This window comes from Megalobrama amblycephala, linkage group LG3 (assembly GCF_018812025.1).
Source record: "Megalobrama amblycephala isolate DHTTF-2021 linkage group LG3, ASM1881202v1, whole genome shotgun sequence".
NCBI classification, from domain to species: Eukaryota; Metazoa; Chordata; class Actinopteri; order Cypriniformes; family Xenocyprididae; genus Megalobrama; species Megalobrama amblycephala.
Genome location: NC_063046.1, coordinates 52,682,281 through 52,700,208, shown reverse-complemented (window position 1 = coordinate 52,700,208; position 17,928 = coordinate 52,682,281). Strand labels below are relative to the sequence as shown.

At 37.3% G+C, this 17,928-nt stretch overlaps 1 protein-coding gene across 2 annotated transcripts in view; it reads right to left on the bottom strand.

The window, feature by feature from the left end:
* Positions 1-17,928, bottom strand: part of kcnip4a (potassium voltage-gated channel interacting protein 4a) — a 269,903-nt gene that overhangs the window by 165,980 nt on the left and 85,995 nt on the right. Inside the window, exon 1 of one of the 2 annotated variants that reach the window (XM_048186031.1) lies at positions 13,825-14,285. The exons of the other annotated variant lie outside the window; for it this stretch is intronic. Within the exon in view, the coding sequence (XP_048041988.1) occupies positions 13,825-13,912 (88 nt within the window). The 5' untranslated portion in view covers positions 13,913-14,285. Of the gene's footprint in view, positions 1-13,824; positions 14,286-17,928 lie in introns of those variants that run through there. 2 annotated transcript variants of the gene reach the window in all.

The window sequence follows — 17,928 nt, the reverse complement described above, 5'->3', positions numbered from 1 at the left end:
TTAAAAGTAATCCAAGGCTGAGATTATTATGACAACATCTTCATCTAATTATTCATCGTACATCCTATTAATTATACCAGGGTTTAATTAGGTTACTTTTAATGTAACAGCCTAACCCACACATGAAAGTGAAATTAAAATGGGAAAATGGGCTCTGGATGGCCATGGATGGAAATCTTTTCTTACCCTTTTCAAATACAGTCCTCCACTTTGAAATGGAACACAAATGTAGACGTATTTAAAGGTGTGGTTGATTTTTATGATTTCTCTTTTTTAACTTTAGTTAGTGTTTAATTGTAGTTGTGCATTTGAGCATTAACAACATCTGCAAAGTTTGGACGCTCAAAGTTCAATGCAAAGAGAGATATTTTCTTTAAAAAAAAATAATGCCATTTATTACTCACCCTCATGTCATTCTACACCTGTAAGACCTTCGTTCATCTTCAAAACACAAATTAAGATATTTTTGATGAAATCCGATGGCTCAGTGAGGCCTCTATTGGCAGCAATGTCACCGAACTTCTCAAGATCCAGAAAGGTACTATTAGACATATTTAAAACAGTTTATGTGAGTACGGTGGTTCTACCTTAATATTATAAAGTATTGAGAATACTTTTTTTGCAGCCAAAAAACAAAATAATGACTTTTCAACAATATCTAGCGATGGCCGATTTCAAAACACTGCTTCGAAACAAAAGATTTTTTCGTACAAAAGTAGAACCACTGTACTCACATAAACTGTTTTAAATATGTTTTGAGTACCTTTCTGGATCTTGAGAAGTTCGGTGACATTGCTGGCAATAGAGGCCTCACTGAGCCATCGGATTTCATCAAAAATATCTTAATTTGTGTTCTGCAGATGAACAAAGGTCTTACAGGTGTAGAACGACATGACGGTGAGTAATAAATGACATTATTTTCATTTTTGGGTGAACTAACCTTTTAAGGACTACAACAAACGGCTAGTAGGGACTACATTGAGCTTCTTCCTGGGTTGGTGACATCACTAACCCCAAAATTTACATAATCCCTGCCCCCGAGATCACGCAACAATGGGAGTGAGGACATGTTGGGGCTGCTTTAGAGAAGAGGAAGAGCTGTTGTCGTTGACATACCGTCATTTTACGCCGGACTGCTTCACAAATGAGGGTCAATTCAATGCTGGATTTGCACAAAAAATTAACATGACGGCACATGCTAGACATAAATTTGTCCACTAACCGTTCAGAAATGTCCAGTTTCATTCTAAAAGTTGTAACTTCTTCCTGAGTCTCTCCATCAGTGTCGACTCCAGTTTGTACAATTTAAGGCTGAACACCGTTACTGACAATCCTCATTTTGGCTGCGTGAGATTCTCCAGCTTTGTTGTTGTTGAGCAACCGAAGCACGAGCTGTTAAAGCTCCACACTCTTCTGGAAAGGGGGCCGGGAGCAGCAGCTCATTTGCATTTAAAGGGACACAAATGAAAATGGCGCGCTTTTATCACACCCAAATAAGGGCAAATTTGACAAGCTATAATAAATGATATGTGGGGTATTTTGAGTTGAAACTTCACAGACACATTCTGGAGACACAAGAGACTTATATTACATCTTGTGAAAAGGGCTTAATAGGTCCCCTCTAAATAGTAACTATTTCCATACAACATAAAATGACCACAGACTCAAAAAGATCAATCAATCAATCAATCAATCAATGTGATCGACTGTGTTCTAAAATAAATAAATAAATAAATAAATAAGGAACATGACAGAATTTTCATTTTTGAAACTTACAAATTAAAAACATTTAAAGACAGCGTTATGCAGTCAGACATAACGACGCAATAAGAACAACATAGGTACAACACATGCTTGTTTTCAGACTCATCTCCTGTGGCTCTGGATTCAAAGGTCAGTGAAATCCGGCACAAGGGCCACAGCTTAAGGTCAGTGTGCTAGAGCTCACATCACTAGTGACTGATGCCATTTAGAGTGTGATACTAATGAGACACAGGCTGCAGGCCGTAGGCTCTTGCTCAGTTAAACTAGGCAAAACGTAACTGAACTCATTACCAAAGGTTCATGTGGGAGTATACAAGCATTGATGGTGTATGAAAAGGCATGCGATGGGATTGTCGGCTTGCAGCTGGGCGATTATAATCAGTAATTGCATAGAAGTGTACAGCAGTAGTAGGGGATGCAGAGATCACACACAGCATATTGAGACATGAATTATACAAAAATAAAAGCAACAGCCTCTTTCATTGCTTGGATATAAAACCTAGTGAGCTGCCCATGGAGGCATCAAATAGTATAGTATGCACGCTACCAACACAAAGAGATCTTCCATGATTTAAAAAAAAAAAAAAAAGGGTTAGTTCACCCAAAAATGAAAATTCTTTCATTAATTACTAATTACTCACCATGTTGTTCTACAACCATAAGACCTTCGTTCATCTTCAAAACACAAATTAAGATATTTTTCATAAAATCCAATGGCTCAGCAAGGCCTGCATTGCAAGACAATTAACACTTTCAAATGCCCAGAAAGGTACTAAAGACATATTTAAAACATTTCATGTGACTACAGTGGTTCAACCTTAATGTTATGAAGAGACAAGAATACTTTTTGTGCACCAAAAAAACAAAATAACGGCTTTATTCAACAATATCTAGTGATGGGTGATTTCAAAACACTGCTTCATGAAGATTCGAAGCTTTACGAATCTTTTGTTTCGAATCAGTGGTTTGGAGCGCGTATCAAACTGCCAACATCACGTGATTTCAGTAAACGAGGCTTCGTTACGTGATAAGTGTTTCGAAATTTCAATGGTTCACCACTGGGAGTGTGACTTTGGCAGTTTGATACAATACAAGTTACATTCAAAACAGTTAAATTTAAACAAAATGTAAACAATAAAGATTTTATTGTGCAAAAAACGGCAAATGAATTATAGGCTACTAGATGTTTACACGAACTAAACCACTGATTCATACCCACCATATCGCATCCATCGCGATGTTTCACTGTAGACATCATCTGATGCCAGTTTGGTAGACAATGCCCAACCCTAATTTCTAATTTTCATTACTAAAAATGAGAAATAAAAATAGTAATTAAAAAGAACTGACTTTTTCCCCCAATATTTTCATGTTCTGTATATTTTATGCTTATTGAAGTATCACATTAATTAGCAGCTTATGAAATAACTTCATAGAAACCTATAGATAATTTAGTATATATATAACACGTCAAACCTTTGCTGAAAAGTCCCAGCCAAAACCAGAACTGTTAAAGTATTTATAAAATTTTTTTTTTTTTAAAAATCCACATTTACGCATTTGTACTTAAAGGTCCCGTTCTTCGTGATCCCATGTTTCAAACTTTAGTTAGTGTGTAATGTTGTTGTTAGAGTATAAATAAAATCTGTAAAATTTTAAAGCTCAAAGTTCAATGCCAAGCGAGATATTTTATTTAACAGAAGTCGCCTACATCGAACGGCCAGTTTGGACTACATCCCTCTACTTCCTTCTTTAATGACGTCACTAAAACAGTTTTTTGACTAACCTCCGCCCACAGGAATACACAAGAGTTGCGTTTGTAGAGTGTGTTTGTCGCCATGTCGTCGAAACGCTGTTATTTTCATCCCGCAGTCCAATCACCGGGTCTGATTCCGGCTCAAATTGATAGGGTAAAATTAAAGACATGTTTACAATAACACTGAGCGCGTGCATCTCCACGTTATGGTAAGAGGCGTGACCTTTCCGGGCACGGTGCGCTCAGAGCTGTCGAATCACAACACAGGAACCACTGGCACAATCAGAACTCGTTACGTATTTCTGAAGGAGGGACTTCATAGAACAAGGAAGTCATCAGCCCGTTTTTATGACAGTGGAAACAGCGGTATACAGATAAGTAAATTATGTGAAAAATACTGTGTTTTTTTACACGCGAAACATGAACACATGTTATATTGCACACTATAAACACAATCAAAGCTTCAAAAAAACACAAAAAACGGGACCTTTAAGCATTTAAAAGTAAAGCATAAGCATTCTTAAAATAGTTTGATTTTCCTATTAAAGTTGTTAAACAATAAAATTAACAGAAGCTGATTTTATAATTGTCTGATCACATGCACTGTAAAAAATAAGCATTAATCATTAACATGGGCTTTTTGGAGTTTTACTTTTCAGAGGTTGAGAGAATTTTTATTTTGTCAATTCAAATACATTGGACAAATCAGTTATACAAGTACAATAAATGAAGTTTAGTTTACTAAAATATAAAAGATTTTTTTACAGTGTGGGCCATCTTCAGCCACATTTATATCTTATAATTAACTCACAGTGCTTTAGGACAAAGAATCTATGTCATGGTGCCAGAAGAGAAGTCTCTTCACAAGGGCAGTAAGACACATTCCATTATAATTGGAGGGCGGATTTACGTCATGACCAGTGAAACCACCAGTGGCAGGTATAAATGAAATTGTTAGCTATTAAGCAAAAAAAAGACTTTTCCCAAATGTAGACAGAAGACAGAAAGAAAGTCAAAGAGTCTCTGAATTATACCAATGAGATTGTATTTGATTTATATCCAGCTTCTTTCTCCAAGCATTGTGGAACAATGTTTGTGAGACATTGATCGAGGAAGATAATTTTCTATATTGTGGAAGTGAGAAAAGGGTGTAATGAGAATATGATATGGAGAAGCTGGCCTACTTCCTCTGCATTGTCTGGGAGACAGACATCGAGCGGCTGGAATTTAGAACCTGAGGTTCATTTAAAGTGTCTGATCAGTTTAAAAACAGAGACACGATTAACGTTTCACTGAAATGTGCTGTGGTTTCAGTGATGACAGTCAGTTTGACAAGAGATTGCCAGCTAACCACAGACAATAAATAAAACCTTCAGAGAACAGAACCCAGCAGATATATTAAATATCATTAGTCATACAGGTTTGCTAATTTCATCAAAGAATGATTCTGTTCCCTTTAAAAGTAAAACTGAAATCAAAACTATCTTTATAAACACTCTTAAAGGGATAGTTGAGTCAAAAAAGGAAATTCTATCATGATTTACTCACCTTCATATGTTGTTCCAAACCTGTCTGACTTTCTTACTTCTGTGGAACATAAAAAGGTATTTTGAAAAATTGTGTTTTTGTTTTGTTTTTTTCCCCATACAATGCAATTCAATGGGGTCCATTGTTGTTCGGACCCCAACATTATTCAACATATTTTAGGAACTATCATTTTCATGCACGTTCATGGTCTTATTGTTTTTAATGTTACATTTTTCTCGCAAGCCCAGCCCTTATGAAAAAGAGTGTGCTTACTTGTACCAAAGACTTTATATATAGAAAGACAGTGCACTAATATTACTGTGAACGAGAGCAACGCGCAATGTGGCAGAAGAAGTCCCGCCTTCTAAATAAAAGAGCCAATCACCAATTGGTAAAGTCATCTCATCACTGCAGCTACTGTTACAAGTTCTGGTTGTTATAGAAACAGTCAGTGTTTGGAGACGCGCGCTTAGGACTTCACATGCGCATTGGCTGGTCCAGCCTGACTTGAGCATTTAGAAACAAAATTTATGAAACAGTTGTTGTCAGATTAAACTTCTTCTTTTGTGGTCTACAGATGAAAGATAGCCATACAGGTTTGAAACAAACCTATAAATCTACTAATAACTACTAAAGTATTGCACCACTATCCGAGCTTAGAACTTCCTGACAATACAGACAAGGCTGTTTAATAGCAGCTCAGCTGCGAGTCTGTCTATCAAACTGAAGTGATAGGGCATACTTAAGCCACAATGAGCTGGCATCTTGGATTAAATATTCAGTGTTTGGTCAAGGATTATGTGGACTCCTGGAACGCCATCTCAGAGGACAGCTGGAACATGACCTGGTAATAGATGTCAAGAAACCAAAGAGACGAAACCTACACGACTCATGTCGCAAAGAATGTCCAAATAAACACGCAAGACTGACATGACTACAGGCTCAGCCTTCATGCAGAACGGTACCATTTCCTTGCGCTCAGGCACAAATGGAAATGGAAGCTATAAATGGTTTAATTGCGTATTACGACCGGTAAGAGCATCTGATAATTCCTCATACTCAAAGAGAGTTAAGGAGGAAAGAGCATAATGTCAACGAGTTGAAGGATTTTGGCCTTGCGAAACCTCCGTAAATTGCATTGACAAACCTAATCAAATCACTAGAAATCTATAACCTTCTACTGTGCTGCATGCTAAAAATGTCTACGTGCACCTGAGAGGTTTGCGTGAGAGATAAAACGTGATAAAGCAGAAGAGAAAGTTCTCCAAATGCTTACAGGAAAATATAAGGGCCATTTTTGTCTCTTTTCCCCAAAGACAAAAAGCAGACGTTGTTCCAGATCCAGTGCCAAGTATTTCGAGCGGTCCCCCTAAATATGGATGATAAATTGCAGCGGTGGACGCGTGTGACAGCAGAAAGCAATAAACTGGGGGAAAACAAAAAGGCAAATGTCATTTGTTCGCAAGAGAGAGATTTCAAGCGTTTAGGCGTAAAGAGCGAGGCCACGATGTGACAAATAGCTGGACGGAGTCCTCTGGCTCTATGTAGCTTGAAAATCAGCTGTTAAATTCACAGTCTTCAGGGTGCAAAAGCTTGAAGAAATACGCAGCTCGCACTGTCCTTTCTTTGGCACATTTGAACATTACAACGACACATTATGGTGTAAAACAATGTAATAGGTTGTTCAATGTAATTTATAGCAATGAAATAGCAAGAGCTGTTATACTGCCGGTGAGATAAAACAAGGTTTTCATTTCCTTTATGATCTTTAATCAAGACAATGGACTATAAAAAAAGGAGAAGACATATTTTTAAAGACCCTATTGTATAAAAAAGCAACTACATATTTTCCAGTTTACTGGATCTTTGAGTCACAAATACTGAGAAATGTGAATTACTATAAAACTACATAAAAGCCCATGTTAGGCCAGCAGAACTCCCCAAATGTTGTCCTAACTGGTTAAACACAGTTGTCTGAACAAACAATAATGTTTATGGAGGGTTTGTGAGTTCCCAGCATGCATTGCAGAATTAATAAATTATGCAGTTACTGTCATACGATTATTGTTTGCTGACTTTTTTGCTGTAGTTTTGTCATTATTGTTAGTTGTTTATTGTGTGATGTCAAGAGCTCATCTTATTTTGCTGATTGTCACCGTTCTTGAGATTTGTGTGTCATCAAGTGTTGAGGTCTATGCAGTCTCACATAGCCAGACCTTCAGACTAATGGCAGATAGAAAGCAATCGCAGTTTGTTTTGTTCATGTTTAGAGGGTGTGAAAATGTAACGTCGATGTCCCTGCAATAAAAGATCGGTGTGTAAAACTCTTGGATGTATTTTAAAGTCTATGCCGTGAACTTCAGATACTTCATTTACTTTTGAAAAACACAGTGTTTGGTTGATCCTGATAAGCGCTCATTGTCACAGCTGTAAACACAACAGCATTCTTTTTCCATGAGGGGGTTTGGCCAGAGATGGTGTTTTTAGTGGGAGATGCGAGGGTCCGTGGCTCTACCATTTGAAAAGCATAAAGGCTAAAAGCTTGGATCACATGTGTCTTGATAACCAATCACATCACAGCCTTGACGTCACTGAATTTCCTTCAAAGTTGTGTGACAGTCAATCACTGTTTGCGGATACCATAGAAATGAATGAGAAGTGCCGTAAACTGAATCATACCGGTTGCGCAGTTGTCTGTGACTTCTCTTATAAAACAGTATTTTTTTTTTCAGTGTAAAATCTAAAAATAGATGAATCCAAAATTAATGTTTAAGAGCAAACATGTTGAAGATTAGCCCATGGGCTGTAGATTCATTCAATTATAAACTATTTCCTCACAAAAAAGTGGTTTATTCAGCATAGTAAAGCCTCTCCTCCATTGACAGCCATTCAAACCCCAGGTGCAGGCGGCTTTGTTTCCAGGCAGACCTGTAGAATTCAACCAATCAGATGACGACTTTGAAACTCCTGAAGTGTTTCCAATTTTGTGTCCGTGGTCCGTGACATCTGAGGCTGAGACTAAGGTCTGTGTACAACTTTATAAAACTTTATTCCAGATATCTTTTCTTTGTAAGGTGAATGCTGCTTCAGCAACAAAGATAGCATAGTTCACGTCATATATTAAGTGTCCAATATATGGCTACTAAAATGATAGATCAATCATTTAATATAAATCTGTAGAAATCTGTAGTTGTCTCAATGAATTTATGGCTGAATGAGGCATTTTGTATTTAGTGAAAGATGAATACATTTAAATTGACAAATAAAGCTGTGTTACTTAGGGCAATTTTTAGACAATAGTTGAGAGAATCTAAAAATCTGAATGCATCTGAATGTTGTAATGATACATTTTTCTCACCAGACCTGCCATTATGAAAAAGAGTGTGCTTACTTGTACCAAAGGCTTTATATATGGAAAGACGTTGCACTAGAGAGAACCTAAAAATCTGAATGCATCAAGTTGCGTTCAATTTTCTCAATAATTCCTTCTTTACAGTGTATGAAATCAAAACTGGAGCTTTCACATCATCTACGAAAAAGCTCTTTGTCCCACCCCAACTTCCTGTTTCAACCATAAATATGTCAATAAAATTGTGTGGGCTCTTGAAGATGTTTAATCAGCACAAATAAGGTTTTCATTATTATATGATGTAGCCTAATAAATAATACAATATACACAATAACTGACCCATCACATTGTTCTGTTAAATGTCAAATCTAAGCATTGCAGCATTTCTGCAAGACAGTTTCTCCAAGGACACAGATTTCCAGTGTCCCTCTGCTGTATTCTACATCAGATCCCATTAGAATCAGGCTCAGGCTGATTCTCTCAGGTGATCGATCACTCTTGATCACTTGAGCAGCAGATATTGACGTTCAGTGTCTGTGCATTGCTTTCTATGATAAAAGATGTAGTCTTTGCCTTCACGAGGGTGGTTGAAATATAAGCACAAACATTTTGAAATCACAAATGGCTAATTAGATACTGGTCACATACTAATTCCACTTCTTATTATGTCATATAGGGACCAAATTTACACATTAAACCTGTTTGAAATCTATTAGCACATGTTCTTCTTGAAATGCCTTTTGCACTCCCAGGTTGAGCAAAGTTTCTTTGTGTATTTTTAAACTATTTTGTTTCTCCACTTTAAGTGTGAACCGATAAAATCAAGAAAAAACAGAAACAAGAACACTGTTCTACAACCAACTATAGACAGACTGTCTTACTGGGTCAGCCGAATCAATACAGCACCTTAACAAGGATTTCAAGTGAAGGCAAAAAGACGGTCTCCAGCAATTTAGAGTCAGAAAAGCTGTCAGTCTGCCATACTATCAATATTAAAAGTCATTTTCTATGACTCAGCATAATATCTGACACTGGGCTCCCTTCGAGAACAGATCCTTTCCAGCACTTTTAATTCATTATTGATATACCCTGGTAATCATCACCAAACAGATGACATCTGTATCAGAATAAATGAATTGAAATTAAATCACCATTTGGCAAATGTAAAGCATTTTTAATAAGGAGAGCGGTATATCTATAGCTATTTACACAGTATGCAACACCAGACAAATATGAAATGATACTGTTCATAATGATGGAACAGTTTGAATGTGAGAAGTCTTACACTATTGAGTATACTGAGCATATATTCAATGCAATTCAATTCACAGATCTAATATACACATGCAGTTTTTTTCACTGTTTACATTCACAGACATAGCCGACCGTGTTTATGTGAACTTTGTGTGTTTTTGACATGAGCGCAATAAGACGTGAAAGAGAAGTTAGTTTAATACTCGTGGGACGTGCCATCTGACATCCAGCTTTTGTGTGTGTGCTTCAGATGTTTCGCTCAGAAAACCATATATCAGAATTTTAAACTGATACGGCTTTAAAACGCATGCAGATAATAAACTTTCATGATGATAAAGAACTGCAATGTTACGTCAGCGTGACCACAATACAGATGATAATCAAAACCAAACAGATGTTTTAGTTTTTGACAGAGTATCTGAGACATGAGCTGTAGGCTCCGCCCTCTTCTGAAAAGCTAGGGTGGGGAGCAACAGCTCATTTGCATTTAAAGACACATGCACGAAAACAGCATGTTTTTCTTCAAAAATGGGTATAATAAATAATCTGTGGGGTATTTTGTGCACAGACACATTCTGAGGACACCTGAGACTTATATTACAGCTTGTAAAATGGGGCATATTAGGTCCCCGTTAATGTCTTAAAGGTGCCCTCTCAAACTCCATTGTTTCCTCCTTATATAAATCTCATTTGTTTAAAAGACCTCCGAAGAACAGGCGAATCTCAACATACCACCGACTGTTACGTAACAGTCGGGGTGTACGCCCCCAATATTTGCATATGCCAGCCCATGTTCCCAACATTATGAAAGGCATTACACAAGGGCAGGCAGTAAAGTCTGGAGCAGCACAGATGAATCATCAGACTAGGTAAGCAAGCAAGAACAATAGCGAAAAATGGCAGATGGAGCAATAATAACTGACATGATCCATGATATCATGATATTTTTAGTGATATTTGTAAACTGTTTTTCTAAATGTTTCGTTAGCATGTTGCTAATGTACTGTTAAATGTGGTTAAAGTTACCATTGTTTCTTACTGTATTCACGGAGACAAGAGCCGTCGCTATTTTCATTTTTAAACACTTGGAGTCTGTATAATGCATAAACACAACTTCATTCTTTATAAATCTCTCCAACAGTGTAGCATTACCCGTTAGCCACGGAGCATAGCCTCAAATTCATTCAGAATCAAATGTAAACAATATAACAGTATACAATACTCACATAATCCGACGCATGCATGCCGCATGCATGACGAACACTTTGTAAAGATCCATTTTGAGGGTTATATTAGCTGTGTAAACTTTGTTTAGGCACTGTTTAAGGCGAGCGCGAGCTCCGTGGGCGGGGAGCATCAGCATTTAAAGGGGCTGCACAGCATAAATCGGCTCATATTTAATGATGCCCCAAAATAGGCAGATAAAAAAATTAATTAAAAAAAATCTATGGGGTATTTTGAGCTGAAACTTCACAGACACATTCAGGGGACACCTTAGACTTATATTACATCTTGTAAAAAAACGTTCGATGGCACCTTTAAAGATATAGTTCACCCTAAAATGAAAATTAAGTCATCATTTACTTATGTATGACGTATACACTTCTTTCTTTTTCAGACCACAAAAGGAGAATTTAAAAAAAAAATATTGTCCCACTCATGCTCGTCCATATAATGGCAGTGGATAGCTACCAACATCAAGCTTTTTAAAAAAGACACAAAAGTATCACGAATCAGAATGATCCCTCGCAAAACATGTTGTATATTTCAAGTGTTCTGGGGGTATACGATAGGGTTTGGTGGAAAACAAATCAAAATTTAATGAAAATCCTGAACTTGGCCATTGTTCTTTGTGAGAAATCAAGATAAAAAAAAACACAACATGAAATACAACACCTAGAAATCCCCAAAGAGTATCCATGCACTTTCTTCACTGAGTCTAATATCACCGACTGGAACTCCATTTGTCTGATGACAGTCAGAATGACAGATGTGAACACGATAACTTCTTTTTACGACAAACACAACGGAAATATTCACCTCAGAGAAGAAGGCACATGAGTTCCATGTGGTGTTTTTATTAATCTTGATTTCTTACAATTTGTGTGCTTTTCTGGGTGAGTCAGAGTGAACTGCGGCAATAGAGTCTCACGAGTGCACACGTCGCGTATCCATGCAAAGAATACCAATGGCCAAGGTCAGGTTTTTCGTTAAATAATACATTAAATTTCTATTTGTTTTTCACCAAACCCTATCGTATACCCCCAGAACACTTGGAAAATATGGCATCGGATTATTCTGTGATACTTTTGCATATTTTTTTTTTTTTTTTTTTAAAAAACTTGATGCTGGTCGCTATTCACTGCCATTCACAAGTTCACACTTGCATATAATCAGATTATGAGTATTTGGCGTGCTGTCCGAGGAGAGGGCTCCGAGCTCAGAATTTGGCCCAAACCCAGAGTACTCAGTTAAGAGTGAGGAGATGGGGTGGTGGAGGGATGCTGGAAAACTGTTGTGGGACAGAGGTAAGTCTGCTGTATATATACCACCTATAGTGCTAATTGAGATGATTATCTGAACGTGCTCCTCCTGAACTTTGTTAATAAAACATAATTTATATAGATGAGCGCGAGTGGGACATTTTTTAAAAAATCTCTTTTTGTGGTCCGAAAAGCCACAAAGAACAACACCAGGGTGAGTAAATGATAACTTTAATTTTAGGGTGAACTATCCCTTTAAGGATTTCTGCTTAGTAAATAGTCTATATCTTGGATTTTTTTTGCAACATAAGACATAAGATGGCATCTAAATAACACTGATTGCTAAAAAAGTAACTTAGAAAGGACAACCTGTCACAAACACAGAAGACATGCCTTCTATCAACACATGACCCCAATCAACACAAGATTTTAATGAGGTAAAGTCTTTCTTTCCCTGTCAGTGATTATGATCAAACACTATATCAGACCGCCTACAGAAATCTACTTAAACCAACCCTGCAGCAGTACTCAAGCCTTCACTGCAGGTCTCTTTATCTTTAAAAAAAGGGTTACATGAAAAACTCCTCTGTGGAACAAATTATGTACACGACACATTCTAATGCATCGTATTCATAAAAATAAGGCCAGTAAAGCAGTGCATGCCAAGCTTCGCCATCCAAGGTCTTTGTTGTCAAACGCACCCACACATTCAGACACACATTCACATTCTGCAGAGATGCACAGCATATTCCTCACAAGCACAACAGATAAACGATAATCAATAAACGCAAAATTAAGAAACACATAGGAGAAGAGTAAACAAATAAACTTGTCAAATCAGATAAATCCCATGAGTTTTTGCCTGGATTAGCTAGAACAAAAGTTCCTCATATCAAGGCAGTAAATTAGCATAATTAGAAACTGCAAACTGCAGTCCTGAGTGTAACGCAAAGAACAATTAGACTATTAATTCTATCTGTAACAAACATTTTGTAATAATGAGTCCTTCAGGTTATCCTGAGTATTTATTTTATATACATTTATACACACACATATACATATATAACATTTTAATGTTAAATTTGTATTGTATGTGTGTGTATGTGTCTATATATATATATATATATATATTAAATTTAAAGAATGTAAAAACATATTGAAAATTGAACAATTAAGCCATTTATCAAGGTCAGCATAGTCAAAACATGCATTTGTTTTGATGCATTGCTGATTTTCTGCAACAAGCCTATTCATTTTTCGAAATATGGTCCACCGCCCATTTATCTTCACACAATTTGACATTATTTGTAGACACACTGGAACAACTACAGCAGGATACTCAAGGACAGGACAACACAACTAAATGTGCTGCAATCCATGGAGAAGAGCCCATCTCTCCTTGAAACAGCTGACACATCAATTTATATTTGGCAAATGATGGGGAAAATTTGTTTGCCTCCTCCTAATTGTCAGTAGACTGGGATTAATTGACATGATTAAGGAGATTAGGATGTAGAAGATTGATGGATATCAAAGGTCGAGATCTGGTTAAGAGATGCCTGCAGGTTGTTTGAGCTTCACTGCCTCAACTTCTACATCCATACTGTATATAATGCTAAGATTGCACCAGTATTTTATACTCCATTGCAAATCCAACAGATGAAAAACTTGGAAATTGCCACCAACTTTACCTGCATTGAGTGTGCCAGTAATAAGTCTGAAGAGGTACTGAGCAAACTTCAGAATCTCCCTCTTGCATCTCTTCCTGCAACTGCTCATGCTGAGGTTTCTCTCTTTTCCTGCTGTTTAATCCTCAAAAGGTTTGTTGACAGAGGAAAACTTCCTCCCCGCAGCCGCGCTCCTGCCCGAACCTGCTCTGCTCGTGCGTCTGTGAGCGTCGGCTCATACGGAGCTGTGCGCGGCTCCTCGCTGGAGATCCTGTCTGCGCGAGGGGGGTCACTCACTGCCGTTGGGTCATAAATATTTCCTCTGGAGTGCTCGTGTGTCCCAGAGGTGCTGAGCGCTCCGTCTCTTCTCTTTTGCCGTTCACACTCTTTTTTGTCACACACACACACTTTTGTAGTAGAGTGGCTGCTTGTGTGTCTCAGCACCATCTGTGGCTGTTTCAACCTCCACGACCGTTGCTGGGAAGGCGGTGCCAGCGTGGCCTCAGAGCGAAAGCACGAGAGAGGGAGAGCGAGGAGGAGGAGAAGGAGGGGCAGGAGAGGTGAAAAAAGAGAAGGAATCAGCATTGACAGGCGATTATGGGACTGTCGTGTTGCCAGTTACAATGCTACAACACTTCAGAGACGCTCTGGATGAGGCATCTCTGAGTGTCAAGGTACTGAGAGAGAGAGAGAGTGGACGAAATGGAGAAAGGGAGGGACGGCGAGGTTAAAGATAAGAGAGACTACAGAGACAGCCTGCTCTTGCCTGAGAGAAAGTGAATAGGACTGAGATATGGAGAAGGAAGATAAAGGTGAAGGTGCAAGAAAGCAAGTGAAAAGAGATCTGGACAGAAAGACAAGGGACTGAGGTGTGAAAAGCAACGTGAAGTAAAGCAGCAGACAGACTGAAGGCAATATAAAGAAACAGAGAGAGAGGGAGAGAGAGAGGGAGGTTAAAACTGACGCAAAACACCTTGACATTTCCGAACGGCAGGTGTTCAGATGGTATAAATAAAGGTGGAGTTCATAAGGTCAGCCTTGATGACTCACAGCCTGACGTACTTATTTTACAAAGCCACATCAAAAGACTGGGACTCGTCCATGGAAACAGCTCTAGGTAACACTTTACCCCCAAAATCTAGTAAAAAATAAGATTGTTATAGACCTGTAGCCCCGCTCCTTTTCAACCGCTGCTCTCGTTGTATTCTGTCTTCCGGCTTGTGTTTCCACAGCATGAAGGTAAGATCTTAGGGATTTATGATTGAACTGCTTGTTTTAAAAACTTCCCAGTCTACTGACATTTGTTATGAAATCCGCTTCAAACGTTACAATACTATGTAACATTACAATGATAACTTTTGTTAACTCTACAATAAGTAAATCCACTTCTCCAGCTAATTATTCTTCGAACAGCGATATCATATAAATATAAAAACCAAAAAAATATTCAAACCGAAGTCCCTTTAAGACAAGTCATTTCACTTGTCGGCCATCTTTGAAACGCCTCTCGGGCATGCAAGTGCAGCTCCTGTCTCTTTGAATGGGGAAACATCAAATTCTCCAAGTTTTCGATTAAATTTCATATTTGAAATCACCAATGAAATCTGACAACAATTTTGTTTCTAAACGCTCGAATCATGACAAAAAACTGTATTTTTCAGTCTGGATCAAGCTAATGCGTATGCGCAGTCCTAAGCGCGGGTCTCTATAGGAAGCGCACGCCTGACTGTTTCTATAGGAACCGGAGCTTCTAACGGCCGCTGCAGTTACGCGATGACTTTACCAAACGGCGATTGGCTCTTATTTAGAAGGCGGGACTTATTCCGCCATATTGCGCGTTGCACTTGTTTTTCAGGTGCATAAGGTCTATACTTATTATTTAAAGCAGCATACATTAAAGGCAGTACAACAAACATAGCAGTGATGTATTAATAGTTTATAGTTTAAAACATATTCTGTACTGGGAATGAGATTTTATTGTATTAAGCATTGAGAATTCTTTTAATTGTTACAAATAAAAATGTCACATAAAAAAAGCATAAGAAGTTCACCCAAAAAAAAAAAAAAAAAAAAAAAATGCAAACATAATTTATATTTAAATTAGTATAGTATATAAATAATACTAAAATAACCGACTAAAAAATTGAAATAGTCATCATTTACTCACCCATTTGCTATTATTTTCTTTTTTGTCTAATGAAAAATACACACTTTTGAAGAGCTACAAAAGTTACGCATACAACAATAATTCATAGTAAACGGGTTGTCAAGCTCCAAAAAAACCCAAAAAAACAAAAAAAAAACCCTCTTTTAAAAGTGTCTCATATACTATTTACTCTTCTGTAATCATACATTTTTGTTTCTTTTTGTGATTTCTGAAGCACAAAACAAAATTTCAGTTGCTATTTAGAGATATGAAAAAGTGTGTATTTTTGTCCTTTTTGGAGCATGACAGATTTTTACATTGTTTTGTATGACCAAAAATATATATACTGTATGTAAAAACATTTCTCTGTCTAAACTTTGGGGTTGGGGGAATAACAATATGCAGGTTTGGAATAACATAAGGGTGAGCAAGATATCAGTTAAAAAATGAAAGAACATCTGGGGTCATTTTGGGGTAAACTATTTCTTCTATTTTCCACAAACAGGCTTTTTTTATTTAAGCAAAATATCAATTTACATTCCTTTCTTTTGATTTTGGGGTACCATTTGACCCAGTCATGTTCTTAACAGGTTTTGTGAGATTCACCCATATGAATGATATTGTTTAATTGACCCTTCACCAGGAGTTTGATTGACATGCGATCTAACCAATCAGAACGCCAAATCCACCATTTTGTCCGACAAAGCAGTCAGGAATTAGAAGATTAACCTCGGTTGACTTAAACTAGAAAAATGGTGTGTATTGACGTCTTTCCGGGGGTTTGCGAAGGGTCAATTGCAGTATAACAAGGTCGTTTACACCTCACTCTCTCGTCTCATATATTGTCTCGTTTTGGTGCATAAATACAGTTCAGTAATTAAACTCTAGATGGCGCTGGCTGATAGGTCCTTAACTCAATCTGCTTGCAATCCCATCATTTTCTATAGGGCACAGCTGATTGGTTCCTGCTGTATCAGTAGCCAATGAGCTCACTGCTCAACCTTCAAATACTTGATCAGCATTTGCTGTAGCAGTTGCAGCAGTCTTTCAGAAACCCTCCACCCTCCCCAGCTCCACCTGTATAGATATTTTGTACTGAAGTCTTGCTTGCTTACAGCAGCGTGTCGTTTATGTATTGGCAGTAGAAAGTCCCGTACTCGCTCTGCAGCAGCGTAGCAGATCTATTCCACCAAGACCAAACATATCAACATATCCATTTCCATGCCAAACACTCTGAGAGTTATCATAACAGAAATCTTTTTAATTACATCAAAAATTCAGCTGTGATTCGCACTGAAAATTAAAAAAAAAAAGAGTTTTGTTGATTAATATAATCCTGTTTAATTTTTTGATATTTTGATAGTTGCAATCTCTACTGTTGAGTTTATTGTCTATTGTAGAAAATGTCCTATATAAATGTTTTATGTAGTTTGTAGGTGGATGTGGTTTAACATATCTAGAAAGTTTATAATGTATGTGGTTAATTGTTGATTGATAATACTTAATCGTAAGTTTATTGTAAGTTGATTTGTGATTTTAGATATTAATCATATTTAATATTTAGCATTAATTAAACCTGTTAATCAATTGCGATGTAAACAGTTAATTAAAGGGTTAGTTCACCCAAAAATGAAAATTATGTCATTAATGACCCTCATGTCGTTCCAAACCCGTAAGACCTCCGTTCATCTTCAGAACACAGTTTAAGATATTTTATGTGGAATCAATTCCGGAAGAGAAGACAATGCTGAATAAAGTCGTAGTTTTTGTTATTTTTGGACCAAAATGTATTTTCGATGCTTCAACAAATTCTAACTAACCCACTGATGTCACATGGACTACTTTGATGATGTTTTTATTACCTTTCTGAACATGGACAGTATACCGTACATACATTTTCAATGGAGGGACAGAAAGCTCTCGGACTAAATCTAAAATATCTTAAACTGTGTTCCGAAGATGAACGGAGGTCTTACAGATTT